The 13,626-nt window shown below is 35.0% G+C and overlaps 1 protein-coding gene across 5 annotated transcripts in view; it reads left to right on the top strand.

The window, feature by feature from the left end:
* The window catches only part of STX17 (syntaxin 17), a 49,357-nt gene that overhangs the window by 31,149 nt on the left and 4,582 nt on the right, over positions 1–13,626 (top strand). For all 5 annotated transcript variants that reach the window (XM_045563142.1, XM_045563143.1, XM_045563145.1 and 2 more), the window contains exons 4-6: positions 905–1,130; positions 8,852–8,967; positions 9,044–9,094. In XM_045563142.1, the coding sequence (XP_045419098.1) occupies positions 905–1,130; positions 8,852–8,967; positions 9,044–9,094 (393 nt within the window). The remainder of the gene's footprint in view (positions 1–904; positions 1,131–8,851; positions 8,968–9,043; positions 9,095–13,626) is intronic.

Here is a 13,626-nt window from a genome sequence, read left to right as displayed (position 1 = left end):
ATGTTATGGAATAATTTCTGCAGTATGGGTACCTGCTCTTGGTAAGTCTGATAAAATTTGGCTGTGAATTCATCTGGCACTCAATAGGTACTTACACTTCAGTGATAGTGTGAATTATTGTAGCTTTTTGGGGAAAAAAACAATAATAGCTATTGAAATAAAAATGCACATTATCATTTGAATATTCCTGCTTCTGGGAATCAATCCTAGAAAAAATAATGTATTAGTATATTCTATAGTGCTAATATATACTAATACGATATATTGGGATTTATATGCAAGGATATTTATCTCTTAGTTTATAATAACTAAAAACTGGAAACAACATGAATGACAGTTGCTCACTGGAGGAGTAACTAAATAAATATATACTACAGTGTATATATTTATTAAATAAATTATACTATATCCTATGAATATCCATGATGATATTGTTAAATTGGGGTGTGGGATGACAAATTATAGATTATTGTATATAATGTAATCCATTTTTTTATAACAAAGGAGAAAGCCTATATATGTTAGTTGTGTGCATGAGCCATGCAAAATATGTGGAAGATTGGGTTAAGAGAGGATGTGGGATTGGTGAAGTAGGAAAATCATTTTTTCTTCATATGTTTCTGCAGTGTTTGATTTATTATGAAGAACATTTGTTACCTTTGTAATAATTACATTTAATGAAGGAAAAAATGCTAAATAAATTCGAAGTATGAGGATGTGGGTTCTAAAGATACTGGATTTGGCCAGATAGAGATACGAAAAATAGAAAAGTATTATGCTACACCTTCTATTATAGAGGATATTTGTAATCATTTCCATTCCAACCATTATAACAAATTACTTCTGAAAGGAAAGATATTTTATACTAAGAGATGGGGGCATTAATGATTTTTTTCCTTTATAGCAACTGCGCTCCAATATCCGAGAAATGGAGAAACTTTGTTTGAAAGTCCAAAAGGATGACCTAGTAGTTCTGAAGAGAATGATAGATCCTGTTAAAGAAGAAGCCTCAACAGCAACAGCAAAATTTCTCCAACTCCATTTGGAATCTGTAGAAGAACTTAAGAAACAGTTTAATGATGAAGAAACGTTATTACAGCCTCCTTTGACCAGATCCATGACTGTTGGTGGTAATGTATTATACTAATTCTTATTCTTGATCATAGTAATGCAGTTAACTAAATCTGACTTCACTGGGTAGATATTGCAGATTATCTGAAGGTTTTCAGAGATCTCCTGCTCTCCCAATATGCGGTGTCCGTGGACCTTGACTGTACCTGGAAATGTATACTGGACATTTTGCAGAATAAACATTTTGAGGCTGTGCTGTATGGAATAGAACTTCAGGGCTTCAAGCACCCATTTGTTTATGTATTGAAAAGAAATTTTTAAATATTTCCTAAAGATAATGTCATTCGTGTCTACAGAGTATTCTTCACTCCTTTCCAGGTGCAGGGGTGACCTATTCATTCATGCTTTTTTTCTTAAGCATTTTGGTTTTCACAGGGGATGTTAGATCTTTCTCCCAGCCCAGTTCTCTGAATAACTGACAACATTAAAAAATGTGTGGTGTGGGGGTCATGAAGTCAACTTCTAAGGAATAGCCCTGTGAAACTTGTCATTATGTCTCTTCTAAGCATATAATTGATAATTGTTGATCACAACATAATAATGTCTTTAACCCTGAAAAATTCTTGGCTTACTACATAGTAGTGCTTCAAAGTAGTTGGTCTTTTTTTATCTTATGGATATTGAATAGAATAACTGATAAAGTTTCCCTATTTGAAGTGTCTACTAGAAAGCATAAAGCCAAATTTTTTAAACACCAAAAGTCAAATTTTTTAACTATTATAGCTTTATTTTATAACTGCTGCCCTTGTTTTCCTTTTTTGTTTTGGTGTTTCTCTTTTATTTTTAATTTTTCTCATCTTGTTACATTTTGTAGATCTTTCTAAGCTGCCTTTAATCCTTATGGAAAAGGTGGGGTATAAAGAAATTACAAATTATAACAGAATCTTAGTGATGATATATTAAACCTGCCCAGTTTTTCTCTTTTTATTTACCTAGGGCACTCCTTCACTACTCTCAATCTCCAAAGCCAGATTATTTTTAATTTTTTATCTTCAGTGCTAATGATCCAGTAATTTACAGGGAAATCAAAAAATATATTTTAGAAGAAACACTTAGGCCACTATTCAGAGTTTCTGGATCCTTTGTGTATCCTTAGTAGCTAGCATAATACTTGGCACATAGTTGACCACTCATAAATGTTTTGTTTTTTTTTTTTTTGAGGCAGAGTCTCGCTTTGTGGCCCAGGCTAGAGTGAGTGCCGTGGCATCAGCCTAGCTCACAGCAACCTCAGACTCCCGGGCTCAAGTGATCCTCCTGCCTCAGTCTCCCGAGTAGCTGGGACTACAGGCATGTGCCACCATGCCCGGCTAATATTTTCTGTATATATTTTTAGTTGTCCAGATAATTTCTTTCTATTTTTAGTAGAGATGGGGTCTTGCTCTTGCTCAGGCTGGTCTCGAACTCCTGTCCTCGAGCGATCCTCCGGCCTCGGCCTCCCAGAGTGCTAGGATTACAGGCATGAGCCACCGCGCCCAGGCATAAATGTTTTATAAATATAAATAAATATCTTTTTAGAGACAATTTTATAATTTCAGATGTGCTGCAGTCACTTCACTCTGTGGATAACCAGTACCTAAAATGTTTTGGGGAGAAGGAGATGTTAGCACTCAACCCTTGGTTGAAGAATATTTGGAAAGAATGCTTTGTGATAGTTTGTAATTACTGTTTTCATTATCCTGTTCATCTATAGTTGTCACTAGCATATTGGTGAGGTTGAAGGCTGTTCTTATCTCTCAGTGCAAACTGAAGCTTAATGTGCATATGTGGAGAAACTGGGCTTTATAGTTCTGTGTGATTAAGGGAACATCTTATGTACCCAGACATTGTGACAGTTGTGATGGCTCTAATAACAGTGAAGATAAGCTGTATTTTCTTGAAAGAGTAGCTGGCATCAATCTCTTTTGCTATTTTGCTTTGAATTGCCCATCACCAGCAATTCCCTATCAAACAAAAATTTTGAGTTGTATTCAAGAGTTTTCTCATAATATGATAATATTCTAATACTGGCTTTAATTTGCATTTAATTATTGCATTGTTTGTGGTTCTACCAGTAGAACTGTTTGGACTCAACAAATTTGGGTTTATATATCATCAGAGGAATTGGGTGATTATTAGAAGAAGGCAGTTTACCCAGTTTGCTGGCAGTTAACTTTCTCCATAGGAAGCTGACTAGTGTAAAAAAAAAAGAAAGAAAAAAAAATGTTGGCAGAATTGAAGGAAGCATGTGTATGGAGGAAATGAGAAAGATTGGAGTAGAGCCAGAGGATGAGGGAGAAGAAATAGCAATTGAAATTCATTTTCCAGCTCTCTTGATTCTCAAACTTCTCAATTCATAGAACACCAAATAGGCTAAAGACCTGGGAGAAAAGTACAAAATTAAATGTTTGAAACTAGTGCTGATTTCAATAAGATAGTCTTTCTATTTATAAAATCAGATACCTCAGTTATACCTAAAACAGTGTGTAGAATTTCAAATTCTGAATAATCTGCTAGTTACATTGTGTTTTGACTATGAAAAAATTGCTAACATAAAGCCTTTAAAAAATTACTGTCTCACCAAGTGCCTGAGTATTTCACCAAGTCTGATAATTTCTACTGTATTGCCTTAAATCTGGAAATACTATTAACAACCCAAAGGATAGGAAAGAAGAAGAAAAATGAAAGAAAGCAAGTAAATAATTTACATAAGACTTTAATAGTGCGGTAGGAGTTGGGTTTGTTCTGTATGTGGTCGTCTTCCAGCTGTAGACTCTTTTTTGTCATTCTACATGTTTTTATCCTATGGTCTCCGGTTTTTCCTTATTTTTGCTTTAGATACTCATTATAGTAGGAGCAGCCTATATGGAAAATGTGTTTTATTTGCATAGAAGTTAAGTGCCTTAAAATACTTTTTCCTTTACAAATTAAATCTGATTCTAAATAAATTGGTTGGAAACATCAGCAGAGATTCAGGAGCAATGTTACCACATTTCCATGAGTGAGATCAAAAGTACAAAAATAGTTTTTCATTTACAGATAGAAATAACAAGTAGAATATGATGTTTTATGTTCTCTGGAGAATGAAAGAAGCTTATTAAGTTTATGGGGAAGCTGTGATGATTTTGCTGTTTCTTTTGTCCAGATTCTGAGAGTTCCTAAAGCAAATCTTCTCTGCCAATCTTGTTTGATCTGAGAAACTCCCTTCTGTTTCACCCGTGTATGGTTTCATTTTTAGCATATTGCTTCCCACCAAGAGAAGTGATGAGCCTATAAATCTGATTTGTATTTAGAAAGGTGATTCAAGTCATACAGAGTGAATCTGTGCTTCTTTCCATCTTTGTCTTTCTTTACTCCCAGGACACACACTTCAGCAGCCCAATAGGAACAGAATCTTATTACATTTTAAACAAATATTCACAAAAGAATCCAATCTTAAAACTGCTGGGAACTTCAGACCATCATATTGAATTTGATGAAATATTAGATTTTTATCACAGGTATATACATATACTGAACAGTTTTGTGAAACGTGTAGATAGTTTTGTATTATATGTTTCAGAAGATGTATTTTCTGTTGATTTTAATTTTCTTAAAAGTCTTCGTTTTGAGCAGCTAAGTTAAGCCATGACTTAGAAGTCATTTTATTTTGATAGATAGGTGTAGGTAGAGGATCAGTAAATTAATTTTACTATTTTTTAAACTGCCTGAACTTGAAAAAAATGTAAGGAATGCTTCTGAATTAATTTAGATTTATAATGAAACTTTTCCTAATGTAGTAAAGTTTAGTGAAAAATTTCTTATATATTGTGTTATATAATTCTTGGTAGAATCATTAATGTCCATGAAGTATGGAGAAAGAAAAAGGGAGAGAATATTTGGATATATATAGAAGAGAAAAGTCTTATAGCCATGTTAGCCATGTTGTTTAGTTTATTTCTTACTTCAACTAAAGTGAGCCAGCTATCTTAATTTTGAGTTTATAGCCAATTATAAGGTTTTAAAATGAATTCTAGAGTTTGAAAAACAGTGGTAAGTGATACATACTTTATTCTACTTGCCCTAATGTGCTTACAGCTGTTTGCATGGGGGTGGAACTATCTGAAATGATTATGTAGTGTGAAATAATTACAATTTTGGACTTCTGTGGACAGGCTAAAGTTCTTCAGCCTTCTTTTCCTGTAGTTATAATCTGTCTCAGTGTTTTTCCTCATCATGTCCACAGCAGTTTGTAAAAGTTCAAAGTCAAAGGATGATCACTGCGGTAGTGATTTTTAATGTAAGCTGTAATAAATGAATTATGTAAGTTGTAGAAATTAAACGGTTTGCTTTCTTAATTGATAGTCATGCCTTGAATTGATCCGTGATGTTCAGAGTTGTAAGTTTACAGCAGAGTTTCCTATGGAAGAGAACAGACTTCTTTGTTCTAAAACTCTATTTGAACTAAGATACATACGCAGTTTGGTTTCTGGTGAGACGTAAATGACTTAAACATGTCTTATTTTTTACTGAGGGAAATCTTTTATGTTTGTTTAAAATGTCAAACATTTCCCATCCCTTATTTTTTAGACAAAGAATTTATATATGGTAATCTCTCCTCATTTTGTTGTACACCCTCACATACTTCATTGGAATCCCCTTTGATAGTACATAGATTATGGCTTAAAAAAATTTTTAGAGTGGGCATGGTTATAAAGTTCTACTTTACACTTGGTCTATTAATGGTAATAAAGTTATCTTTATTCATAATAATATTAAAGAAATTGAAGTATATTAAGGAATATTAAGTGGAAGAAAGGTCACAGTAATTTGTCTTGGTTGACATAAAAATGAAAACATCTTTATGGTAATAACTTAGGGTATAGGGTAAACAACTATTTTAAACATTTGTAAAAATCATTGAGAACTTTTAAAATGTTGGATATTTGCCATAATGTTGTAATGTAAAACTTACTCGGTATCTGATGGTTTTGTTCTTCAAGTTAAAGAAATATATTCAGATAATATTTATTTTTTATTTGTTTATTTTTTTAAGAGATGGTGTCTCACTCTGTTGCCCAGGCTGGAGTGCAGTGGTGCAGTCCACCTCACTGCAACCTTGAATTCCTGAGTTCAAGCAATCCTCCTGCCTCAGCCTCCCAAGTAGCTAGGACTACAGGCACACACCACCATGGCCAGCTAATTTTTAGAATTTTTTGTATAGACAGGGTTTTGCCATGTTGTTCGGGCTGGTCCTGAACTTCTGGCCTCAAGCGATCCTCCCATATGGGCCTCCCAAAATGCTGGGATTATAGGTGTGAGCCACCATGCCTAGCCAAGATTTAAAATTAAAAGAACAATATCAGTTCTGAAAGCCCTTCCTAAACAATTTGAACAAGTTTTTCCTTGAGAAGTAAAGTGTTCACAAGCTTTGAAGGTAAAATACTAATACAGCTTTATAAACTACCATTCAGTCATAGGCTTGGTTGAGTGAGAGAGAATATAAATTTGGAGTTATGATGGCTTACTTTTAGGAAAAGATCAGGTGTCACATGTCACCATGTCATTTCCCTGCTTATAACCCTTCAGCAGCTCTCCATTGTTTGCCAGATAACGTCCAAAGTCTTTAACTGGTCTAAAAGGCCCCTCCTAACTATTTATAATCTCTTATGCTTGTAACTCTATGTCTTTTACTTCATGCTTTGGTAACACCAAAGTGATAATTTTAAGCTAGCTGCATTGTTTCTTCCTTGAGGGCCTTTGTTCATGCTGGCTTTTCTACCTAGAATTTATATTCCTCTCTTCTTTGCCTAATAACATCAACTTTTCTAGAAAACCTTCCCATAAACTGCACACAGTATCAAGTTGGATCAGATGCCACCAGCTTTGAACTCCTATAAAATACTCTATATATCTGTTTATCTAGATAGATAGATATCGAGGCACTCTCCCATTGTTTTATGAATATAAGTTCCTTGAGAGCAGATACTCTATATTATTTACTTTTTCAACACTGGTACCTAATATAATACATAATGGGTGTTCAGAAAATGTAAGTGGTAGGTGTTTTGAGCTTGAAGTGAAGGGAAAAAAGTAGACCTTAAGATCTCATCTTTCCATTTCAACTGTCACTATCCTAAAATGGATCATCATTATTTTGCATTGGACATACTGGAAAGCCTCCCAACTGGTTTTTCACTCTCTAATTTTCTCACCTTTCAACTCCATCCTTGATTTCTAGATTGATGTGATTTAAATTTCCTTTCTAAATCTAAAATATGATTATAGCAGCTTCCTAATAATCTCTCTTTTAAACAGTAACATATTGATCTTATGAGAAAGACAAAATTCTTTAACATTAATAGTTCACAATGCCATGAATAATCTCAGTTTAGATTTCCAGACTCAATCTTTGCTTTTCTCCTTGTCATAGTCTATGTGTCAGCTATACTAAACATCCTATGGACACACAGTTTTCCCTGACCTGAAAACTCTTTGCTTCTCCTTCTACCCCTGCCCCAGTTCACCTACATAGTAATTTCTGTTCATCCTCAGGCTTCAGTTTCAGAACCTTCTCTGACTACTTTCCCCTCTTCAAGTCTAGGTTAAATACCTCTCTTCCATGCTCACATAGCACTCCATACTTACCAGTATCATAGTGCTTATCAGACTATACTGACTGAACTTGACTATTAACATGTTTGTGTCACATGGTAAACTCTGTTAGTAATAGCAGCAGTAGCAGTAGCAACTATTTATTACTTGTACTTTATATATAACCCAGATACTATGCAAAGTAACTATCACTTTATTTTACAAGTGAGAAAAATAAGCCAAAGAGATGAAATACTTTCCCAAATCAAAGAGCTAATAAACAGGCAAATCAGGACTCTACCCCAGGTCTTTCTGACTAGGCCCGTGCTTCTAACCACCACACCATGTTGCCTCCTTGGAACTGGTTTTACGGTTTACCATTGTGTCCCCAGCATCTTAGCACACTGATTAGCATATAGTAGGCATTTAATAAATGTCAGCTGAATGAATGAAGGATTGGTAAAACCAATATGAAGAAATAAGAGACTTGAAGGTAGATTTTCAAGTATAAATTAATTCATCATCATAGCTGTGTTTAATGAGGCAAGTCCTACTGGATTGATGACTTCTTAAGATTCAGAAAAGAAGTAGAAGCAGCAGTGGAGGCATGGGTGAGAAGAATGACTCTAAGAAGAATAGTGACAATACATACAAAAAGATACATATGGTAAGAGTGTGTGTTTGGTGACAATCTTATTGTTACCAATAGTGACTCATTTTCATTCATAAAAGCACATTGCTTCTCTACTTTGAACACCTTTTGTATCTGATATTTATTACTAGAATAGCCAAATAAAAGCTTAAGGATTTATCAATGAAAAATGTTAAACCTATTGATACTGGGTATCTTGTCACTGGACATTGGCCAAATAGAATAGTTTTCTTTTGGGTGTTTCTTCCATATCTAGCCCTAGTTATTCAGATTCAATAGATAGTATTTGCAGCCATTTTTTAGATGACTTTGTAGATGAAGAAAAAATTGTGTTAACTAACTTGAGGGAAAAGCTGCCCATAAATAAATAATTCTGCTTTTTATGGAATAGTTAATTTACTTTTAGCCTGAATTTAATTAGTAAGCATTTTACATGACAATTATTTTATGGAATTGACTTATGCAATCTCCTTTATAACAAAGCAAATAAACTCTAAACATGGGGCTATGTTCATCCAGGAACATTTCATACTACTGAAGCTGAAGCTAGTTCTCAGAGTCTGACTCAGATACACGCATTGCCTGAAATTCCTCGAGATCAAAATGCTGCAGAATCATGGGAAACCTTAGAAGCGGTATGTTAAAAATTATTTTATTTTTGGTAGGTACGAAACATAAAAATAAGTAACTTCTTCTCTTTCTCTTTTTAAGGACTTAATTGAACTTAACCAACTGGTCACTGATTTCTCTCTCCTAGTAAATGTGAGTATATACTTATTTTTGGCTCATAATTGTTATATTATTAGAATGAGAGGCTTTTATCAATCACTAGGCTTTTGATTAGAATTTTAATAGAAGTTATAATTTTTAAGACTGGTATTGAGCCATGGATAGAAGTCTAACTTTCCTCAAATTCTAGATCAATTTAATAAACATTTGTTGAGCACTTGTTATGTAAAAGGCACTGTGTTAGATGCTTGGCATTAGGGGTTTGACAAGGTTGGATATAGAAATAAATGAAGCCTGCCTTCTGCCTTTGGGGATTCTACAGTGAGTGGCAATAGGCTTGGACCCCAAAAACTGAGCTTTCAAGTATGATGGCTAAATGCAAAAATAAGGTATTAAGGTATTATCAGCTCCAAGGAGAAGAATTTAATTCCAAGGAAGGGAGGCAGGGGTTATGAGGTGAAAGCATTAAGGATAGCTCAACAGAGGCAGGCAGCATTTGCATGAGCCTTGAAAAATGAGTAAATGTCCACAGGTGGGATTAAGAGGGTTCATTTGAGAACAACTGAACAAGACATGGAATAGAGAAGTATGTGACCCATTCCAGAATGACAAGTGCTACAGTATAACCAACGTATGAGGTACCATGTACAGACAAACAAGGAGGGTGAGGGCCAGATTGTGATGGCATTGAATGTCATACTAAAGAGTCTGAACTTTACTTTGTAGTCATTAAGGAGCCAAAATAGATTTTTGAGTAGGTTCGAGTCACATAATCTAGTCTGTACTTTAGAAAGATCAGTATGGATGACACTGTTAACAGATTAGGGAACAGAAAATAGATTTGGTGGGAAAGACAGAATAGATTTTCTATCATTATTTTTCTAAATTGTTCTTACTTTTCCTTCCCAGGAATTATGTGTGTGTATAGACATGTATGTATGTATGTGTGTCCACACAGGCACAAGCCTGTTTCTACTTACGTATCTGTCTAGGTTTGTTCTTGATCAAACCATGCTTTAGAGTTTGTCCATCTTTGAGTTATGGTTTCCCTGAGATCTAGTTTTAAATTAGAAGTTCCTAGATCACACAGTCTAAGAATTGGAATGGGAAAGGACTTAAGAGGCCAACTAACTCGATCTCTCTATTCTTGCCCCAGCTTGTCACATAAATGGTCTTTTAGGCTCTTTTTGAACAATTACAAGAGACACTTGATACTTCAGCCATTCCACCGGGAGGCTGTAACTCAGAAGTTCTTCCTTATGTAAACTCAGCCCTATAATAACTTCTTTTTGGTACTTTTGCCCTCTAGAGCCATGTACTGAATAAGTTTTGTCTTTTTTCCATATAAAAGTTTTTCAAGGTTTTGAAACTGATAGCATCTTTCTTCACTCTATCCCATCCACCCTCTACTCTTAAGAATGCATGATTCTTTGTATTCCTCCTGCAATATGATTTCTAGGCTTTTCAGTACTGGCTACTTATTCTGCTTATTTTCTAGTTTGTGGATATTTTCTTGAAATGTAATACCTAAAATTGTATGCAGTAAATTGTTTGAATTGTTTCTGATGCCTCTAAGTCGGAAGAAGCAAAATATTTGAAGTCTCTGAATTAGGTATCTGAACAATCTATTATATATTTGCATACAGAAGGGAATGATAGAACAAGAATCCCCAAATATGTTTTGTTTTGGGGATCAAAATTTATTCAGTTATTGTAATAATCTCTGAATCTAATGAAGTTTGTTAAATCTATACATGTATGGTTACATAACTATATACATTTGCCAAAAGTCATCAATCTGTACACTTAAAATGTGTTTTAATGTTTGTAAATTATACCTCAATAAAGTTGATTTAAAAAAAATTAAACATGTACAAAGTTTTTCTCACTCAAGACAAATATATTTCCCTTCCAGTGGGGTAGGCACATGAAAAGAAAATTAAGGGATTGTGCCATTTGATAGTTACATGTTTGATTAAGTTATATAAGCAGTTCATAACCCCTAACCTAATGAAGATATGTGTAGGAAGATTCTGGCTACAGTCATAGCTTTATACAAATGTCCTATTTATTATAATCTGAGTAAGGACATGAGACAGAATGCTATTAGGCAAAAGCTCAAAGGAGAACCCCTGATTATTATTCCCAGAGTGACTGAGTTCTCATGACCACATGGCCAAGGACTGACAGAAGCTCCATTTAGGTACAGAATGACCTAGGAACATAACCAGAATGACCACATCCTGTCATTATCATCACATGGACATGATAGTATCTAGGCAAATTAACCATGTATTTAAGGAGCACTTTCTATGTGCATAAGCACTGTGATAAGCTCAATGAAGAATAGAAAATAGTATAAAAAAGAACCTATAAGATAGTGGTAAATGGTTGCACAACATTGTGAATATTCTTAATGCCACTAAATTGTACACTTAAAATGTTTAAAATGGTAAATTTATGTTATATGTATCTTCCCACAATAAAAAGAACTTATAAAGTCATTGAGAGATCAAGATATAGTTCAATAAATGTTAATAAATTAGTATCTACTAGGCACCTGCTCTATTTTTCTTCAAGCTTTATTGCTCAAATGCCCTCTCCTCTTTTGTAATTTTGTAACCAGCCCTATTTCTGGTCAAAAGAAATTTAAAGAACCCTGGGCCAGTAGTTCAACAGCATCTCACCCTTGCTGCTGGTCCTGTTTTGACTTCTACCTTTTGCCTTATTCCCTGTGGTTTTTGTAATCCAGTTTTACTCTGGATGCGTAAAAACAGGGTTGCAATGGATTAGATTAGATCCCTCTATGTATTACCTATGTGACCTTCAGGATGCTGTTTGACAACAATGAGCTTTTGGTGGGAGGGCTGAATGAGATAATGTCTGTTACTTCTTGTTCTCTTTGCTTCCCCTGACCCAGCTGCATTCCTATTTTTGTCCTTTTCTTTATTTGAGTCCCTCCTTGGATTCTTGCATAAAATTCTACTTCTACCACCGTCATTATTACCTTTAGGCATTTTAGTGCTGGAGTTCCTTCAGTTCCTTTCCCACTGCTGAATCCTCTGTTATCAACATCCTACTTATCTACTCTGCTCATTGCCTACTCTAGGCCAATACAATCCTTTACTCTGCCTATGTATTATAGTGTTTGTAAGTTTGTTTCTGGGCTTTTCTGTGTATATGATTGCATGTGATTAAGGAGTACATGTTCTATACCATAGGAGTTTAGAAGCAGGATAATTCAATTTTAATTGAATTGGTCAAGATTTAAGACTAGAGGTTAGCCTTAAAAGCTGGCTAGAATTTAGAAAGGAATAAGGGAAAATACGTGGAGTTTTGGCATTATCTTCTTAAGGAAACTCCTATGTTTCTAAGAACATTAAGAAAACTGCACAACTACTGTCAAAACTCTCCAAGGAAGAGCATTATTATTGATGTAAATGGATTTGAGGATGAATTTGTTGAATGGGTTACTATTACTTGATATGGAGGATGCTACAAGTGTCCACAACAAGCATTCAAGGAGAACAACAATTCAGTAGTTTTTAATTCATCTGCCCAAATTGCATTCTGCTTGATAAGTATTAACTTAGTAATAACTTAATAAATCACATTTCCTTTTTATAAGACAGGGTCTTGCACTGTCACCCAGGCTTGGACTACAGTGGCCTTATCATAGCTCACTATAACCTTGAATTCCTGGCCTCAGGTGATCCTCCTGCCTTGGCCTCCCAAGTGGCTAGGACTTACAGGTGCATGACACCATGTCCTGCTAATTTTTAAATTTTTTGTAGGAATGGGGTCTTGTTATGTTGCACAGGCTGGTCTCAAACTCCTGGCCTCAAGTGATCCACCCACCTCAGCCTCCCAAAGTGCTGAGATTACAGACATTAGCCACCATGCCCAGCAAAATCACATTTTCTTCAAAAACTTACATGCTCCTATAACTGCTCATCAAGATTTCAGTTATTTTCAGTTCAATAGGGGGACCTAATTTAATATTTCTTAAAATCTATAGACATAGTCTTTTGAGAATTTTTTCTTTAAAAAGGAGTCTATTCATTACTCTAGTTTCACAAACACTGCACTGTCTCTCATAAATGGTTTAGCTCATTCTTAAAGGGATGCTGAGAACATATATGGGGTGCCAAACTATAAAATGTCAGAGATTTTGAAGATTATCATATGTGGGGGGCCTAGGCAGATGAAAACAAACATAAGCAAATCAGGGGCAAAAGGGGAGGTTGGTAGATGGGATGAGGCTCCATTATTGTTAGGAGCTTGGCTTCATAGCCGGGGGCAAGGTTGTATGTATATGGATGGTTTGGCCCAACATGAAGAGTCAAGGACCCAGGGCAAATGATAACCTGGGTCAGCTCTGAATGGAGTCTAGTGTGGCATTCTACTGTTAGTGATTAATAACTCTGTACACCAGTTTGCTGCCTAAGCATAGTCTTTGTGGGTGTCATTGAGTCCTCCTTACTCAAGAAGCAGAGTTTGAGAGGAATCCAGCCATGCAAAATAAGGGGAAGAGGAGGGCAGATCTGCAAAACTGAGGGATGACT

The sequence above is a fragment of the Lemur catta genome, chromosome 10 (genome assembly GCF_020740605.2).
Source record: "Lemur catta isolate mLemCat1 chromosome 10, mLemCat1.pri, whole genome shotgun sequence".
NCBI lineage: Eukaryota > Metazoa > Chordata > Mammalia > Primates > Lemuridae > Lemur > Lemur catta.
Note: the sequence above shows the minus strand (reverse complement) of the source record. Positions and strands in the feature narration are given on the sequence as shown.